This window comes from Aquarana catesbeiana, linkage group LG12 (assembly GCF_042186555.1).
Source record: "Aquarana catesbeiana isolate 2022-GZ linkage group LG12, ASM4218655v1, whole genome shotgun sequence".
Classification (NCBI taxonomy): Eukaryota; Metazoa; Chordata; class Amphibia; order Anura; family Ranidae; genus Aquarana; species Aquarana catesbeiana.
Genome location: NC_133335.1, coordinates 182,275,316 through 182,295,007, shown reverse-complemented (window position 1 = coordinate 182,295,007; position 19,692 = coordinate 182,275,316). Strand labels below are relative to the sequence as shown.

The 19,692-nt window shown below is 41.5% G+C and overlaps 1 protein-coding gene across 1 annotated transcript in view; it reads left to right on the top strand.

The window, feature by feature from the left end:
- The window catches only part of PCIF1 (phosphorylated CTD interacting factor 1), a 91,266-nt gene that overhangs the window by 10,003 nt on the left and 61,571 nt on the right, over positions 1-19,692 (top strand). The window contains exons 2-3 of the mRNA XM_073606267.1: positions 4,389-4,517; positions 6,335-6,459. Coding sequence (XP_073462368.1) covers positions 4,409-4,517; positions 6,335-6,459 — 234 coding nt within the window. The 5' untranslated portion in view covers positions 4,389-4,408. The remainder of the gene's footprint in view (positions 1-4,388; positions 4,518-6,334; positions 6,460-19,692) is intronic.

The following is a 19,692-nucleotide window of genomic DNA, read 5'->3' as shown; positions in this document are numbered from 1 at the left end:
AGGTATGTATACTGATTTTTCTTCTATACAGGGCGAGATAGGTAAGTGTTAGATCTTGGGCTTCTATAGATGCAGAGATTTTAGTTTTAGCATGGACTTCCACTTTAATCAGCCTGTTCCATGTTATTTATTTTATACCAGATTATACAGAACCCATCCCCATAGCTTATTTGGAATCGGATCCCTCATTCCCTAATTCTTCTTCAAATATTACCTTTTTTTATGTCTGGTACCATTTAAATGCATATTGCACACAATTTTTCATCCATCCTAGAGATTGTTGCATTCGTTATTTTCATAATAAAGGAAATTGTGATCACTTTTACGCTTTCATTTAGGAAGACAATGTCTGGGGATGTTGGTTGAACACATAGTAAGCTGATGGTTGGAAGAGGTCTTTCTGACCAGTTTCACGAAAGAGGTCTAGTTTCATGTGCTGTGCAAGGGAATTTGGGGGTGATAATGATTGGCCCCAGATTGCAAGGCTGATCGATATTCCTATTCTGAAAGTAGTTGGTGGTCTGCTGCTCAGATAGACTTGATATTTATATCCAGTCTGGCCAAAAACGAACCATCTATACCCAACATACAGGCTTATTTTTAAAGAAAAGGAGTGTGCAGAAACCTATAGAAACCAAACAGACCAACTCATGTTTGCCATATAAGTAAAAAAAATTGTTAGGTTGCCATAGGTTAGTGCATATTGTCAATATAGTTTTCTCCACCTTTTTTTGACTGCCTGCTTAGTGTCCTTTAGCAAATAAGCTGCACATTTACAACCCACAACCTGCTCAGTTAACTTTTTATTTGATGTGTGCATCAAGTTTATTTCTTTTCAACTTTGCATACGTATGCTTAGATTTTCACACAGGTTTGTGAGAACAAAATCTGGACTCCATGACTACATTAACTTAGAACACTTAAATGTTGTTATTTATGAGATATAAAAAAATTGAAGAAAGAACAACCCTAAAGCGATGTTCAGTAAAGCAGCTAATTTATTTAAATTGTCACACATTACTCATAAAATATGACTTTCATCTTCTGAGAGTGTGTTACAGCAGCATGATAAATAAGGAGTGATATCTGATTGATGTTTGTAGTACATAATTAGAGAATGCTCTACTTAACAAAAGGTAGGCGTACCTTTTAATTAAAGTACATGTTTTCTGCAAATTATATATTGCTGTAAAGCCTTTACATGTGAAAACAGTATGCCTGGCAACTTAAACTATATATATATATATATAATATATTATATGCCAATTCTGACACTTTGCTGCTACATGTAAAAATCTGTTGTTTTTTTTTTTTTTTTTTTTTGCTAGAAAATTACTTAGAACCCACAGACATTTATATCTTTTTGTTAGCAGAGGACCTAGAGATTAAAATAGCGGTCATTGCAATTTTTTATGTCGCACGGTATTTGTGCAGCAATTTTTCAAATGCAATTTTTTTGGGAAAAAATACACTTTAACCACTTCAGCCCCGGAAGGATTTACCCCCTTCCTCACCAGAGCACCTTTTTTGCGATACGGCACTTGCTTCGCTTTAACTGACAATTGCGTAGTCGTGCTACGTTGCAACCAAACAAAATTGATGTCCTTTTTTTCCCACAAATAGAGCTTTCTGATCACCTCTGCAGTTTTTATTTTTTGCGCTTTAAACAAAAAAAAGAGCGACAATTTTGAAAAAAAAGCAATATTTTTTACTTTTTGCTATAATAAATATCCCCAAAAAATATATAAAAAAAAAAATTTCTTTCTCAGTTTAGGCCAATATGTATTCTTCTATATATTTTTGGTAAAAAAAATCGCAATAAGCGTATGTTGATTGGTTTGCACAAAAGTTATAGCGTCTACAAAATAGGGGATAGATTTATGGCGTTTTTATTATTCATTTTTCTTTTTAATTAGTAATGGCAGCGATCAGTGATTTTTATCGCACACTTTTGACACTATTTTGGGACCATTGTTATTTATACAGCGTTTAGAGCTATAAAAATGCACTATTGTGTAAATGACACTGGCAGGGAAGGGGTTAACACTAGGGGGCGATCAAGGGGTTAACTGTGTTCCCTATGTGTGTGTTCTAAGGGGGGGGGGGGGGGGAGAGAGACTGACTATAGGAGATGACACATCGTTGTTCCTAGCTATTAGGAAATCACAGTCTGCCTCTTCTCTCCTCACAGAACAGGGATTTGTGTGTTTACACACACACACGTCCCTGTTCTGCCTCTCGTGCCTGCAACCGCTGGCCACGAGCATTGGCATCCACGCAACGCAGAGGCACACGCGTGCCTGCTATCCCACTGAGAGGAGCCGACGTACAGCTACGACGGTTCGCGGGATCGCGACGACCTGCTGCAGTATAATGACAGTACTTAAAAATCTCCATAGACGACACTTTAAAATTTTCAACAGGTTACCAGTTTAGCGTTACAGAGGAGATCTAGTGCATAAAAGTATTGCTCTCGCTCTTGACATTCGCCATACCTCACGTGTGGTTTGAACACTGTTAAGATATGTGGGCGTTACCTATGTATGCGTTCACCACTGCACTTTTACTATTTATTTTATTACATTTATTATTTGTACACAGTCACTTTTTAAAAAGAAACTTTTGATCACTTTTATTCCTATGTAAACATTCCTTGTGATAGAAATAAGCAGTGACAGGTCTTCTTTATGGAAAGATGTGGGGTCAATAAGACCCCACATCTCTCCTCTACAATGTAAAGCATTAGATTAAAAAAAATGATCTTTAAAAAAAAAAAAAAAAAAATGGCCTTGTTTACATTAGGCCAGAACCAGAAGTGCCATCATGATGTCACTCCGGTCCTCTTAGACCGTAGAGATGAGCGAAGGCCATCTCTCCTCTGCTCATCTCTGTGACCAGCAGCCACAACTGCTGGATCAGTTTTTGGCCTTCCTGATCCGCCAGGTAAGGCCAAAAACCACCGGGAAGCGGCGGGAGGACCGTTGCTAGGATCTTGTAGCAGTTAGAGAATCGCCAGCTGAAAAAAACAATATTGAGGTTTTGGAATATTGCCACAGCCATAACCCCGGTATTCCACCTTCTACTGAGGATGTCTTTTGACTGTGGCCCGGTAAGGAGGTGGTAAAAGTGTCCCTATTTGCAAGTATAGCTTATGTGAAACATTTAAAAAAAAGTGTCTAAACTGTATAAAATCCAGTAAGACCCTGCTCTCCACATGCTCAGTTGCTCTCTATTTTGATCACTGTGCCTAAAATCAGAGCCACTAGAGGCTGATCAACTTTTAAGATTTATTGTTGCTGAAGGGGGAAGAAAGCAACTGGAATAGCTGTACGGAAAGAACACAGATTAGGGAGGGAGAAAAGAAAAGCAGGAGAGGTGACAGAACAAACTCTGCTGCCAGGGAGACAGAAAAGTGATTGTAAAGTCTCAGGTTTTTTTAGTTAAAAATAACAAACATGTTATACTTACCTGACCCTGTGTAGTGGTTTTGCACAGAGCAGCCTGGATCCTCCTCTTCTCAGATCACTCTTCGGTGCTCCTGGCCCCTCCCTCCTGTTGAGTGCCCCCACAGCAAGCAGCTTGCTATGAGGTACCCGAGCCGAGTCATAGCTCTGTGTGTCCATTCAGACACAGAGCCCTAGCCCAGCCCTGCGGCCTTTCTCTTCTCATTGGTTGAGGGACTTTGACAGCAGCGGAAGCCAATAGCACTGCGCTGCAGTCAATGAGAAGGGGAGATCCGGGCAGCCAAGACACTGCTGCAACATCGCTAGATCTAGATGGAGCTCAGGTAAGAATTAGAGGGGCTGAGGAGGGTTGCTGCACACAGAAGGCTTTTTTTTTCCTAATGCATAGAATGCAATAAAATAAAAAAAACTTCTGCCTTTACAACCACTTTAAACTTGCAAAGGTGGTCTTTTCTTATCTCCCTGGTATTCTCTCTTTTCTCCCTTATGAGCAGCCTGTGAACATCAGTACTGTAAAGCTTCTGTCAGCCTTCCTCTCTAACTGAGCCAAGACATACACTCAAGAGTGGAAATGTACATACAGTATTTGAATTGAAGAAAGTAATATATAGTTTTTGAGACCAAGGAGAGGGTGAGAGTTTCCAAGGAAGTGATTGCACTGGGCTTCAACAAAATGGCGGCATTTTAAAGCATACACTAATTTTAATAGCATCATTATTAATGTGGAGTGTGTGTTATTTTGTTAAACAACAATAATGGTTATGGGTAAAGTTCCACTTTAAGAGTTGCTCATAGAAATAGAACTGCATCTTTATATTCTATTATGGTCATATCTGTCTCTTGTGCACATGTCCTGTTTGCATTTAAGCCTTTATATTACAGGTCTAGTCATATCTGTTTCATTGTACCCTTTTGTATTTCCAGTTTACCCTCATCTTGACAACATGGCTCGAGAGAACCATGGAAGTCCACAAGAGGATGCCGCCTTGGTCAGCTTGTCTCCAAGTACCTCCAGCTCACCTCGACCACCCCGTCCTGTCTCTGACCTGCCAGGTAAATAAATTCCTATTCATAATGGTTCATTGAGGTTGAGTATGCCATAAAAAGCCATATTCATAAAATTTTAATTTACTCCTGAATAACAAGTTAACTCAGCACTCATAACGCCAAGCTCATTTGTTGGGATTGTCACTTGTGGAACCAAATCCTTCTGTCTACCCTTTTTTTTTTCTTCGATTCCCTCTTTCTGGTCCAATCTATAGACCTGAATAAAAAATTTACTATTTAATGTGACAGTGTTGTCATCAAATTTTAAGCACTTCCCTGTGAAAGAAGAGGTATTATACTTACCTCTCTGGTGGCCTGTATCTTCTATCTTAGCTTTGTTTAACCATGACTGCCTTTCTCAGCATTCAACACTACCAGGATTGTTGGATGCCTTTGTTCCCCATTGTACTTTGTGGTGCCTTGTATGTAAATACAGGACATAGTGATGTGGGGTCATCGGATGAAATGATAGCATACTGTGTGTGTGTGTGTGGTGGGGGTGGAGGGGCACAGGCATACGACACTCTCGGAAGTGGCGAATGCTGAAGATTGTGACAGAGGCTGTAGTGGGTCAACAGGGAATGTTAGTATAAGAATACCTGAATGCTGTTGAATGTTAGTATAAGAATACCTCTTCTTTTGCAGAGATTCTATTGTGGTTTTTCTGCTTAAAGAGAATAGTTCTACGTTAACCTAAAAAAGTGTTCTAATGCACTAAACCTTTCGTCTTCCCTCTAAATGATCATGTTTGTTATTTTAAAGGTCAGTATAATGGAGAAGCAGTAGTGGCAAAAAAAAGAGCCCTTTTGAGTTAAAACTCCAGATATGATGTTTATTGCATAATTACATTGGTCCAGCTTGTACCATTGTAGCAATCACTGTAGTAGTTGATGCACCTGTGACACTGAGACAACACTTTGTATTTATTGTAAAAAATTAAAGGCGTACTGTAAATGGCAGGGGTGGGGAATCCCCTGTGGTCAGTATGCAATGGGCAACCACTCAGCACAGAACCCAAAAGATCATGGCTATCACTGTAGTAGCCCCAACTACTACAGTGATTGTCAACTTCCCAAGCATTCTCTAAGGTAGAGAAATGCATACTTACATTGGTCCAAGCTGGACCAATGTAACTATGCAATAAAGATTAACTATGCACTTATTAAGATCGGTTCAGCTTTAGCCAATTATTTGCGTATTAGGCCCGGTTCACACTGCTGCGATTCGGGAAACCCTGTGCTTCAGTGCCGGTTCCTGCATCATACCTGAATTGCACACTGGTTCACACTGCTCTCTGCGAACCGCTGGGGTTGTCAATGTAAAGTCAATGACACCCTATATCGGTTCGCAGATCGCAGTGCGAACTGTGAAATGGTGCAGAAATCGGATCGCATAGGTGTGAACACCTATGCAATCGGATTCCAGTGTGGACCAAAAAAAGAGTCCTGCACCATTTTGGTGCAAATGCGATTTCAGCCATGCAGTTTTTATGGCTGAATTAACATCGCACCGACATTGCATGTGATCTGCAAAGCAATGCGGTGCAAATCGCATGCAATGTCTGGCATTGCACTAGTGTGAACCGGGCCTTAATTCTTCAAGATTTTTTTAAATGAGGTTGTTGTAGGGGTGTGTCCTTTGCCTGTATATATTCTTTATAAAACTGTCCCTTCTCATATCAAAACTTTGGGAGGGGTGTGTCCTTTGCCTGTATATATTCTTTATAAAACTGCCCCTTCTCATATCAAAACTTTGGGAGGTTGGCCGCACCTCTTGAACAGATTCAGAGTAAATATGTGGTGATCAATATTTTGTTTTCCCAGATGAACTTTTACAAGCTGGATGGGAGAAGTGCTGGAGTAAGAGGGAAAGTCGTCCTTATTATTTCAATCGTTTTACCAATCAGTCACTTTGGGAGATGCCTGTCCTTGGCCAGCATGATGTCATTGTAAGTACAAATACCAACATCATAACACGATGCTGAAGATCTTGTATTGTCATTGCAAATAAGGAATGTATTTTTCTTGTATCTTGTATGAGCCAGCACTGTCATAAACAAATAGGGCTTTCTGAATATATTCTCATTTTGCTTTCTAAAAAGCTCCACCCATTTGTCTAGTCGGGTAAATTTTTTTAAGGGTTAAGCCTAGTACACATGGACCAAATGTCGGGCAGCTTTGGCTGGTTCAATAGAAACTGGCCAACATTCGGCTTGTGTGTACTGGAAGCCGGACGTTTGTCCGGCTTCTGTTGAAGGGGCATGACCAAAAAAGGTCTGCCAATCGCCTCCCGATCAGCACTTGAGAGCACTTACAGGAGTGTTCTGGTAGGAGGGCGTCCCCCAACACAATAGCACAGTAGGGGAGATTGCTGTACTAACATCGAATTGTTAGTACAGCGGCTCCGACCCGAACTGTCAGGTTTTTTGTTTTTCGTTCAACCCACTGGGTTGAATGGAAAAAAAACTAGTAGTGTGTACGAGGCTTTATCTTACATAATCTGATATTTAAAAGTAGTGGACTTACAACTAAGGGCTTTCTGTGCAGAATGAGTCAAGGCCCTTTATATTGATACTTGGCTACTTCTCTGCACCTGTTTATGTCCATAAATTCCAGTCTAGCAGTGAGCAGCTACTTTGCAAATTTCTTGCATGCATAGCCTAATATTTAAAAGTAGTGCAGCTGATCTGAATATTGCTTGTTTTGATTAGGCCTTATAGGAGTTCAGAGCAATAATCAATGCTTTGGAAAAGCTTGTTGTTGCTCTTAGAGATCATATACGTGAGATAACCCAGTGCTAGTTGTTCCTTTTCTTTATAGAAAGGAGAATAAACCTTTAATCGTGAATGTACCACATTGTACTTATGGCTGAGCTGGGAGAAGATCACAGCAAATCCTGATGGTAAAGAAAATGAAGAAATGTGTTCACTAGGGTTGAGGTCAGGGTTCTGTATAAGCCACTTGAGTTCCTCCACAACAAACTCATCACACCATCTCTTTATGGACCGGGACTTGTGTAAAGGGGCACATACATGCCAGAACAGAAATTGGCCATCTCCAAACTGTTACGGCCTTTCTAAACCTTTTTAACATAGAAGTACACCTAAAATAACTTTACGTTTCTAGGAAACCCCTGCTAATAATTACTTTGTCCACAGTTCATGGCACATTGGCTCTAAATTGGTGCTCATTGGGAAAAGGATTCCTTTACATTGGTGGTCATTTGGAGAAGGGCCTCCTTACAAAGGTTGTCAGTAAAAAGAATGATCCTTACCTTGGCCAGTGGGAAGAGTGATCCTTACATTGATGATCAGTGCGAAGAATGCTCCTTACACTAGAGATCAGTGGAAAGTATGCTTGTGATATCGGTTAGTTGGCAGAATGGCCCTTACCATTGGTGGTAGGTAGGAAAAATTCCCCTTATATTTGGTGGTTAGTGGGAAGAATGCCCCCTTACAGATAGGGAGGAGTAAACCATTTGTATTTTTACCTATCACCCTTTCCCCACCCTCCCATTCTACACCTCATATCCTCCCCTCTACACCCTATGTCCCATTTCTTCTATCAACATACTTAGCACCCTTCCGCCATCCTAGATTTTCCCAGGGTTTTTTTTTTTTTATATATACAATTCGCACATAAATTAAAGTGATTGTAAGGTAAATTTAAAAAAACAAAACAAAAAAATGTCTTTACTTACCTGCTCTGTGCAATGGAATTGCACAGAGCATCCGTAAACCTCCTCTTTTTGGGTCCCCCGCCAGCGCTCCTGTCCCCTCCCCTAGGTCCAGTGCCCCCATGGGAAGCCGCTCGAACCCAGGCCTCGCTGCTGCGTCCATTGACACAGACAGCGAGACTCAGGCCCCGCTCCTTCGTTACTGGCTTTGATTGACAAAAGCTCCCTGTGCCCCAGCCAAGCCAGCGAAACCCCAAAGGGAGGGGAGAAAGAAGCTTCAGATGTGCACAACGCTGGATCGAATGAGGGCTCAGGTAAGACAAGGGTGGGGGGGGATGCTGACACCTAAACATTTTTTTACCTTAATGCAAGGGATACATTATAAGCTTTACGATCACTTCAATGCTCAATTTATTTGCTAAATATTTTATTGTAGGACAAGTTATTTTACTATATCAAATGGAAGACTTTGGATCTATTCCTTCAAAGGTCATATCTATTAGGCAGGCCATACATGGGTCGAATTTTGAATTTCTTTTGAAAATCTTATCTAAGAATTTTCGTTCGTATTTCGCACCATTAGTGGGCTGCAGCAGCCGATTTTCCTGCAGCCATCGAATTTGAGTAATCGGACATGTTGGAAATTTTTTGAAAAACAAACTATTTTCTAATCAATGATGGGAGAATCGTGCGAGAAATGTAATTGAAAAAGAAATGCGCATGTGCAAGGAAAGAAAGTTCCTGGAAAGAAAAGCAGATTCCCAGCCACGAAAATTCTTTACTGTAGCAACATGAGGTGAAATTGAAGGCTTGGTTGGTCAAATTTTCAAAATCAATGATAGCATCATTGGATCACAAAACGCACAAATTTTCTGATTTTCAAAAGAAAATTATTTTGAAATTCGACCACGTATGGCCAGCATTAGTGTTGTATCTGTGTTATTTACTATTAAAGCCTAACTGTTGTACCAATCTGATTATGTATCTTTCTGTTCATGACATACATGCTTGTCTTGCCTGAAATAATTTGGAGGGGTGTCCCACTATTAGCCATAGTGTAGGTATGGTGGTCAAGGGTCCACCAACTTGTGGCCATAAATTGTACATCTTTAGATAGTAAGCTTGTCATGCTGAGCTCCCTTCTATTGTACTGTATATTGTTGTTATATAGGTTTTGTTGCGAAAATGTATGCATTGGATATTGTAAACATTATATTGGTTTGTATCTATTTTGTAAAACTCTCTGGAAGATGCTGGTGCCATATATAGTAGTTATAAAAATTAGATAGCTGTCAGATTTAGCCAAAAACGTTTGGGTGATTCAGTTGTCATCTCTTTTCTGTGGGCGGCCTAAAGAGTTACTACAGGCAAACACATGAAAGATAAATATCAGCACTAAAGAAGTAACCAGCCCACTAATCCTAAATACACATAAAAGTCAATGGCACAAATGAAAAAAAAGAGAGAAATCTTCCGATTTACACCCCGTCACACTTATTGTGAGGTTGAAGTCGTGTTACTTCACTTGAAGTAGCACGATTTCAAAGTAGCATTTCAGTGCTATTTCAGGTGCCACTTAGAAGACATCTGTGTGACTTCATGCACAGATGTCTATGCAAGTCGCACCTGTACTTGCAAAAAGTAGTGCAGAAACTACTTTCAAAATCAGTGCGACGTTGGAGTTGCACCGGTTTGACCGCTTCCAATGCGGACAATATGGTGCATTTTGTCACGCAATTTGAAACTGTCAAATTGCATGACAAGTCGCACCGGTGTAACCGGAGGCAAAATCTACAGATCAGGTGCTTCGTCAGAAATCTGGTGATGAACTCACTCTGCTGCCCTCTTCAGAAATTCAGGAAATCCTTATCTAAGCTCCAAAACACACAAATAGGGGTTGCACCCTGGGGGATTACTATTAAACCATTTTATTGGAATGAAACGTGGAAATATTTTCACAAAGTAAAAACAGGCACATCAATGATCCAAGATTACAGTCCAGTGCACTATATAGGTGATGGGCAACATTGCACTGTAGCAAGACTAACGTGTTTCCAGGGCAGAACCCTCTTCATCAGAGCAGAACTGATGAAGAGGGTTCTGGCCTAGAAACATGTTAGCCTTGCTCCATGCATATGGGCATCACTTGTTCGTCGCACTGGACTTCAATCTTGGATCCTTGGATTCAGTCTTGTGCCTGTTTTTACTTAAGTTTGAGAGTATATTTCCACGTGTTTCATTCCAGTAAAATGATTTTATGGTAATGCACAAAGCCCTTTTTATACTTTAGAATAGAGTTGGAAAGGACTAGAGCCGTTTGGTTTTGATTGCTGTGTCCCAGTTAGGGATATTTCCTATAGTTTCCTACCCCTGAAGGCATCATAAGAAGTGAAAGAATATCTTCCCATAATGAAGGGAATGTCACCTTTGACGGTTTTCTATGAAAGAATTCGCTATGAGAAATTTTCACTTATCTGTCTGTGCAGTTGTGGATTCCCTCACTCAACAGAACAGTAAATGAGGGAAAATGTTCCAACAAGAACAGTTGAAACCCCTCCTTGCCCTAAAGGGTGTGGAGAGAGCTGGTAAAAGAGAGGCTGAAAAATCTGAAAAATAGACCATCCTTACACATTCCTTCTAAGCCAAACAGTTTAGATTTAAATAAAAGAGATTTTTTTTTTAACACTCTAGTTACTGAACTTTCCCACACAGCATTATTTGTACAAAATATATTTCAGAATGAGTGCAAATTATAGTGTATAGAATTTTCTATCCAAAAACAGTAAAAGTAAATAATCACTAAACAGCAAACATCCACTTTCCATCAGCGCTCATAGATCTGTTAAAATGAACAGGTTACAGACCTTTCAGCTGCTGCTATTAAGTGAATCGGGAAGTAAAAAATATGTCTACACACCTTAAAGCGGAGTGCCACACAAAAATGGAACTTCCACTTTTCGTAACCCCCCCCCCCCCCCCTCCGATGTCACATTTGGCACCTTTAAGGGGGGAGGGGGGTGCAGATACCTGTATAATACAGGTATTTGCACCCACTTCCGGGCATAGACTCCTGCAGGAGCTACGCCACTTCCCATCCCCCCCGCTGTCTGCTGGGAGACACACGGGTCCCAGAGACAGCAGGGACCTTTTGGATTGCGCAGCTTGACTCGGGCATGTGCAGTAGGGAACCAGGAAGTGAAGCCGCAAGGCTTCACTTCCTGATTCCCTTACCGAAGATGGCGGCTGCAGCATCGGAGGGCCGAGGGACAGATCGGCTTCGGGTGCCGACATCGCGGGCTCCCTGGACAGGTAGGTGTCCATATTTTAAAAATCAGCAGCTGCAGTATTTGTAGCTGCTGACTTTAAAAAAAAAAAAAATTTGGTGGACCTCCCCTTCAATGGCCCGTACACACGATCCGAAAATTGGACATAAAATACCACTTTCGATGCGATCATATGATAATCGGATCGTTAGTACAGAGCTTTCGAGAGCCAATCACAACAATTCATCTGATATTATTCGACCGGACAAGAATGAAAATTTTCCTCGTACGATACCAGATCATATGATTTTCGTTTAGTTAGTACAGTTGTCGTCCGAAAATACAATACAAATACATTACAACACATGACATCACTTCCGATTTTTTTTTTTCCTGTCGTACGAGAATTTTCGTGACTTTAGTAACCTATGCTACTTGCGACTATTAAGCGAAAAAAGTCGTACGATCTGTCGTACGATATTCGGAGCCTGTGTACGGGTCATTAGGAGATATAGGCATTAGCAGCGATAAACTCTTGTATCAATCCCAGAAAGATATTCATTTTAAACACATAATATATAAAATCAGCACAATGTCCTCATTATAAACAAGAATAAGAAAAAAGTATTAAAAAAGTCTCTTTAGAGTAACCAGCTGTAACAAAATAACCAACAGTGCGTGGGGGAGTGTTGAAAAATTGTAATTATAATTTATTTCTCAGAATCTTCATCCCTTTACCACACCCCATGGGACATCGCTCCCTTAAGATTTTACACTCACTAGAAATCAGGTGAAAATCAGCCTTAAATTCCACAAATAAGCGGACTTCCTCCTCTGGTCATCGGATCATGGTACGGACTACCTCTTTAGCTTCTAACGTAACTTCACCAGTATTAGGTCTGTATGGGTTCACACTGTGTTCTGTCCTGGAATGCCAGACTCCAATAGATTGCTACTGGATCCCAAGCTCATCAGCGATCATGCCCAAAGGATAAAGACGCTCTCATAGCATAATTCCGTTTTAAACAGTTTTTAACCACTTCAGCCCCGGAAGATTTTACCCCCTTCCTGACCAGAAACTTTTTACAATTTGGCACTGCGTCGCTTTAACTGACAATTGCATGGTCATGCAATGCTGTACCCAAATGAAATTTGCGTCTTTTTTTCCACAAATAGAGCTTTCTTTTGGTGGTACTTGATCACCTCTGCGTTTTTTATTTTTTGCACTATAAACAAAAAAAAGAGCGACAAATTTGAAAACAAAAAATATTTTTTACTTTTTGCTATAATAAATATCCCCAATTTTTTTCAAAAAAACAAATCTCTTCATCCAGTTTAGGCCAATATATATTCTTCTAAATATTTTTGGTAAAAAAAATCGCAATAAGCGTATATTGATTGGTTTGCGCAAAAGTTATAGTGTCTGCAAACTATGGGAAAGATTTATGGCATTTTTATTATTATTATTTTTTACTAGTAATGGCGGTGATCTGCGATTTTTAGCGGTATTGCGACGGACAGATCGGACACTTTTGACACATTTTTGGGACCATTGACCAATTCTACAGCGATCAGTGTTATAAAAATGCTCTGATTACTGTGCAAATGTCACTGGCAGGGAAGGGGTTAACACTAGTAGGCGATCAAGGGGTTAAATGTGTGTTCCCTCAGTGTGTTCTAACTGTATGGGGATAGGACTGATTAAGAGAGGAGACATTTCGCTGTTCCTACTTATTAGGAACAAATGACATGTCTCCACTCCTCTGACAGCACAGGGATTTGTGTGTTTACACGTGATCGAGCGTGGCCAGTGGGCGCATTGCTTCCCCACCCTTTGCAGTGGGCGCACGCCCTCTGGTTGGGAACCGGTAATATAAGCCCCAATTCCCCCCTTACATATTGCACTTAGAAATATTGGATTAAAAACGAGCATGTAAACAGTAGCTTGTCTGCCTGGTGTCACTCCACTGCTCCTAATAATGAAAGGATCGCGGGGATGCCTGGGTTGAGCTCCACGAAGGTGAAGCTACACAGCCTCTCAGCTTGTCTACCCTCGTGGAGCTCAACCACGCAGGCAAGCTACTGTTTACATGCTCGTTTTTAATCCTATATTTGTAAGGGGGGATTTGGGGTTTAATTAAAAACTGTTTAAAGCTGATGAGCTTGGGATCCAGTAGAAATCTATTGGAGTCTGGTATTCCTGTATAGAACACAGTGTGAACCCATACAGACCTAATACTAGTGAAATTACCTTAGAGGCTAAAGAGGTAGTCCGTACCATGATCCGATGACCAGAGAAGGAAGACCGCTTATTTGTGGAGTGATTTTCACCTGGAGTGAAAAATCTTAAGTGAGCGATGTCCCACGGGGTGTGGTGAAGGGATGAAGATTCTGAGGAATTAATTATAATTACAATTTATTTCAACACTCCCCCACACACTGTTGGTTATTTTGTTACAGCTGATTACTCTACAGAGACTTTTTTTTATACTTTTTTTTTTTTCTTGTTTATAATGAGGACATTGTGCTGGTTTTATATATTATTATGTGTTTAAAATTAAAATCTATAGAATTTTATAGCTGGGAGGATCCCCAGGGCAAGCCCATGTTTGTGGTACTTCCTTCAAGAAGTGTGACTTAGATCTCAGAATCATATAGCTGGGGGAAGTGTCGGTATCACTTGTATGCAGTTTGTGGCTAAAGCTGCTTTACAGTCTTGTGTATTGGGGTTTTTTGTTTTTTGGAGTTTGCATTCAACATTATATCGGCATAGCTGGTCTACTTTGTTACTCTTCTACACAAAAGGATAAGATTTTTTTTTTTCATTGTATTTAGGTGTTCTTTTATTATAATGTCCTGGAGCATCACCCACAGAATGAAGCTTCTCTTTGAACTTTCTCTGTTAAGCACTATACCTAAAGCGGAAACCTTGGCAGAAGCGGAGTTACTTATTTAATCTACATTTAGGCCGGGTTCACGCTGCTGCGATGTCAGACATCGCATGTGATGTCTGTGCGTTGCAAATTTAGCCATACAGATTGTATGGCTGAATTTGCATCGCATTCGGACCAAAGTCATGCAGGACACCCATGCGATCCGATTCCTGTCCGAATTGACAGTTCGTACTGCGATATGCGGGGTGTCATTAACCACTTGAGCCCCGGACCATTATGCTGCCTAAGGACCAGAGGTCTTTTTCCAATTTGGCACTGCGTCGCTTTAACTGCTAATTGCGCGGTCATGCAATGCTGTACCCAAACGGAATTTGCGTCCTTTTGTTCCCACAAATAGAGCTTTCTTTTGATGGTATTTGATCACCTCTGCAGTTTTTATTTTTTGCGCTATAAACGGAAAAAGACCGAAAATTTTGAAAAAAAATGATATTTTCTACTTTTTGTTATAAAAAAAATCCAATAAACTAAATTTTAGTCATACATTTAGGCCAAAATGTATTCGGCCACATGTCTTTGGTAAAAAAAATGTCAATAAGCATATATTTATTGGTTTGCGCAAAAGTTATAGCGTCTACAAACTAGGGTACATTTTCTGGAATTTACACAGCTTTTAGTTTATGACTGCCTATGTCATTTCTTGAGGTGCTAAAATGGCAGGGCAGTACAAACCCCCCCCAAATGACCCCATTTTGGAAAGTAGACACCCCAAGGAAATTGCTGAGAGGCATGTTGAACCCATTGAATATTTATTTTTTTTGTCCCAAGTGATTGAATAATGACAAAAAAAAAAAAAAAATATATATTTACAAAAAGTTGTCACTAAATGATATATTGCTCACACAGGCCATGGGCCTATGTGGAATTGCACCCCAAAATGGTGAGTATTTTGCAGCTCTCATTTGTTTTTGAAAATGAAGAAAGACAAGAGAAAACTTTTTTTTTTTCTTTTTTCAATTTTCAAAACTTTGTGACAAAAAGTGAGGTCTGCAAAATACTCACTATACCTCTCAGCAAATAGCTTTGGGTGTCTACTTTCCAAAATGGGGTCATTTGGGGGGGTTTTGTGCCACCTGGGCTTTCCATGGCCTCCGAAACTGTGATAGGCAGTGAAGAGTGAAATCAAAAATTCACGCCCTTAGAAAGCCTGAAGACGGTGCTTGGTTTTCGGGGTCCCGTACGCGGCTAGGCTCCCAAAAAGTCTCACACATGTGGTATCCCCGTACTCCAGGAGAAGCAGCAGAATGTATTTTGGGTGTAATTTCACATATTCCCATGGCATGTTTGAGCAATATATCATTTAGTGACAACTTTGTGCAAAAAAAAAAAAAAAAATTTGTCTCTTTCCCGCAACTTGTGTCGCAATATAAAATATTCCATGGACTCGACATGCCTCTCAGCAAATAGCTTGGGGTGTCTACTTTCCAAAATGGGGTCATTTGGGGGGGTTTTGAACTGTCCTGGCATTTTATGCACAACATTTAGAAGCTTATGTCACACATCACCAACTCTTCTAACCACTTGAAGACAAAGCCCTTTCTGACACTCATTGTTTACATGAAAAAGTTATTTTTTTTTGCAAAAAAATTACTTTGAACCCCCAAACATTATATATTTTTTTTAAAGCAAATGCCCTACAGATTAAAATGGTGGGTGTTTCATTTTTTTTTTCACACAGTATTTGCGCAGCGATTTTTCAAACTCATTTTTTGGGGAAAAAACACACTTTTTTTAAATTTTAATGCACTAAAACACACTATATTGCCCAAATGTTTGATGAAATAAAAAAGATGATCTTAGGCCGAGTACATGGATACCAAACATGACATGCTTTAAAATTGCGCACAAACGTGCAGTGGCAACAAAATAAATGCATTTTTAAAAGCCTTTAAAAGCCTTTACAGGTTACCACTTTAGATTTACAGAGGAGGTCTACTGCAAAAATTACTGCCCTCGATCTGACCTTCGCGGCGATACCTCACATGCATGGTGCAATTGCTGTTTACGTTTGACGACAGACCGCTGTTTGCGTTCGCCTTAGCAAGAGAGCAGGGGGCGACAGGGGTGCTTTTTTTTTTTTCTTTATTATTTTTTTGCTTTTTTATCTTATTTTTAAACTGTTCCTTTCATTTTTTTTTTTTTTTTTTTTTAATCATTTTTATTGTTATCTCGGGGAATGTAAATATCCCCTATGATAGCAATAGGTAGTGACAGGTACTCTTTTTTGAAAAAATTGGGGTCTATTAGACCCTAGATCTCTCCTCTGCCCTCAAAGCATCTGATGACACCAAGATCGGTGTGATAAAATGCTTCCCCAATTTCCCAATGGCGCTATTTACATCCGGCGAAATCTAAGTCATAAAATGCTCGTAGCTTCCGGTTTCTTAGGCCATAGAGATGTTTGGAGCCACTCTGGTCTCTGATCAGCTCTATGGTCAGCTGGCTGAATCACTGGCTGCATTCTCAGGTTCCCTGTTGAGACAGGAGAGCCAGAGAAAAACACGGAAGACGGTGGGGGGGGGGGGGCATTCCCTCCCACGGCTTGTAAAAGCAGTCTAGAGGCTAATTAGCCACTAGGATTGCTTTTACATGAAAGCCGACCGCTGGCTGAAAAGAATGATACCAAGATGATACCTAAACCTGCAGGCATCATTCTGGTATAACCACTCAAAGTTGTGAATGGCGTACCTGAAGACAAAAAAATGGTTAACAATAAAGCACAGTAAACGGTAAAGTATAAAAAATTGCATACCTGAAAAGCAAACATGATAAAACATAATAACAATAAAACATTGCAGAATAGAATACAGTAAAAAAGAGCAGAACAAGAGAGAGAGAATAGAGAGAGAGAGAACAATAAAACGACAACTATTTTTTTTTATTTTATATATATATATTTTTTTTTTTTTTTTACACTTTTTTTGTAACTAACTTTTATAACTGTAAACGGTTCCAGGTTCGGGTCTCTCAAAATGCGATGGCATCTTGGGAGACCCTGTGAAAGTGTGCCTAGTCTGTGCAATGCTGTACCCTACGCTAATACTCAACTAGTGTATGGTAGCGTTCAAAACATTCACCAATGCAAAGACCAGGATTGTCAGGACAGGAGGGACAATAATAGCGGGTGTCACGCCTATATCCGCGCTTGCTGCAGACACGACATCTTTTTTGGGGGTTCGTTGGGTAGGGGTACTCGGGAGGACAAAGAAAATGCCTCTCATGCAGCCGACTGCATTTGGTTGGGGATGTGAATGGGGGAAGTACGGGCGCTGCAGAAGCGGTGGGTTCCCAATTAGGATTGGCGAATGCAGCAGGAAGGGCACTATGGGCATGACGGGCCTGTGTTTGTCTTCTTGGTGGCAGCGGGACACTACTTGTGCTTGCCACCTCACCAGCTTGAACTGCACTTATGGGACTCGCCACGTCACCAAGTGTTACTGCAGTGCTGGGTTGACTACGACCGGGGTGTACTAGGCCGCTGGCGCTTGCCAGTTCAATAAAAAGCTACCAAAAAAACTGTTAGCGATCGCAGGGATCAGGCCTGACTCTGCGAACGCTGCAGTTATGCGTTTAGTGTTTTGTAAGTGACAGTGATCGATCGATACTGCACTTGGGTGGGCTGGGCTGGGCCGGGCGGAGGGGCAAAACGCAGGTGCTAGCAGGTATCTGGGCTGATCCCGCTAACACTGCGTTTTTGGGAACCCTAAACTGCTGGGGACGCTAGTATAGATCTGATCGGATCAGATATTGATCTGTACAGATACTATACCACTAAGGGAGGGGTATGCTGCGTGCGTGGGTGTTAGCGGTACTGGCGCTAATCTGACGCTGCCTGGGGCGACGCATATCACTGCCGGGCGATCAGGGGGCTAAATCTTTATTCGGTAATAAACGGCCGATCAGATACTATACCACTAAGGGAGCTGTACGGTGCGTGCGTGGGTGTTAGCGCTACTGGCGCTAACCTGACGCTGCCTGGGGCTGTTGCTTGCCAGTTCACCAAAATGCTACCAAAAAAACTGTTAGCGATCGCAGGGATCAGGCCTGACTCTGCGAACGCTGCAGTTATGCGTTTAGTGTTTTGTAAGTGACAGTGATCGATCGATACTGCACTTGGGCTGGGCCGGGTGGAGGGGCAAAACGCAGGTGCTAGCAGGTATCTGGGCTGATCCCGCTAACACTGTGTTTTTGGGAACCCTAAACTGCTGGGGACGCTAGTATAGATCTGATCGGATCAGATATTGATCCGATCAGATACTATACCACTAAGGGAGGCGTATGCTGCGTGCGTGGGTGTTAGTGGTACTGGCGCTAATCTGACGCTGCCTGGGGCGTCGCATATCACCGCCGGGCGATCAGGGGGCTAAACCTTTATTCGGTAATAAACGGCGGGTGCCCTGACACTATAAAAAATAAACAAACTAACCAGCGTCACCCGTAACAGTTATACGGTGATCAGTGGTGAAAGGGTTAACTAGGGGGCAATCAAGGGGTTAAAACATTTATTCGGTAGTATATGGGGGTCCCTGACGCTATAAAACACTGACGGCGAACCTAAATATTTACCTCACTAACTAGCGTCACCAGCGACACTAATACAGCGATCAGAAAAATGATCGCTTAGTGACACTGGTGACAGGGGGTGATCAAGGGGTTAAAACTTTATTAGGGGGGGTTAGGGGGGTATCCTAGACCTACAGGGGGGTAATAATAACTGTCCCAACACTGTAACTGTCACAAACTGACACCATGCAGTAATCAGAAAAAAAAAAAAAAAAAACTGCTGGTGTCAGTTTGTGACAGGGGGGGGGGGGGGGGGTGATGGGGGTGGATCGGGGGGGGGGGATCGGGGTGTTTTGTGTGCCTGGCATGTTCTACTGTGTGTGTGTGTGTGTTGTGCACTCACATACCTGTCTTCTCTCCTCGGGCCGGAACGGAAATTACCGAGCCGAGGAGAGATGACATCATTTCCTTTGCTGCTGTTTAGCATACAGCAGCAAAGGAATGTTCTCATTGGCCGGCGGCGATCGCGAGGGGGGGGGCCACGAACGGATGGCCTCCCCCTCATCTCCGATCGCCGGGGGACAAAAGACGACCGCCTCGGGCACCGGGGGGGGGTCCGATTGGACCCCCCACCCGCGGAAGGCAAATCACGTATATGTACGTGATTTTGCCTGTCTGTGCCACCTTGCCGACGTAAATCGGCGTGAGGCGGTCGTCAAGTGGTTAAAGCAGATTTCCGCTTAAAAAAAAAAAAAAATAAGTCAGGAGCTACAAATACTGTAGCTGCTG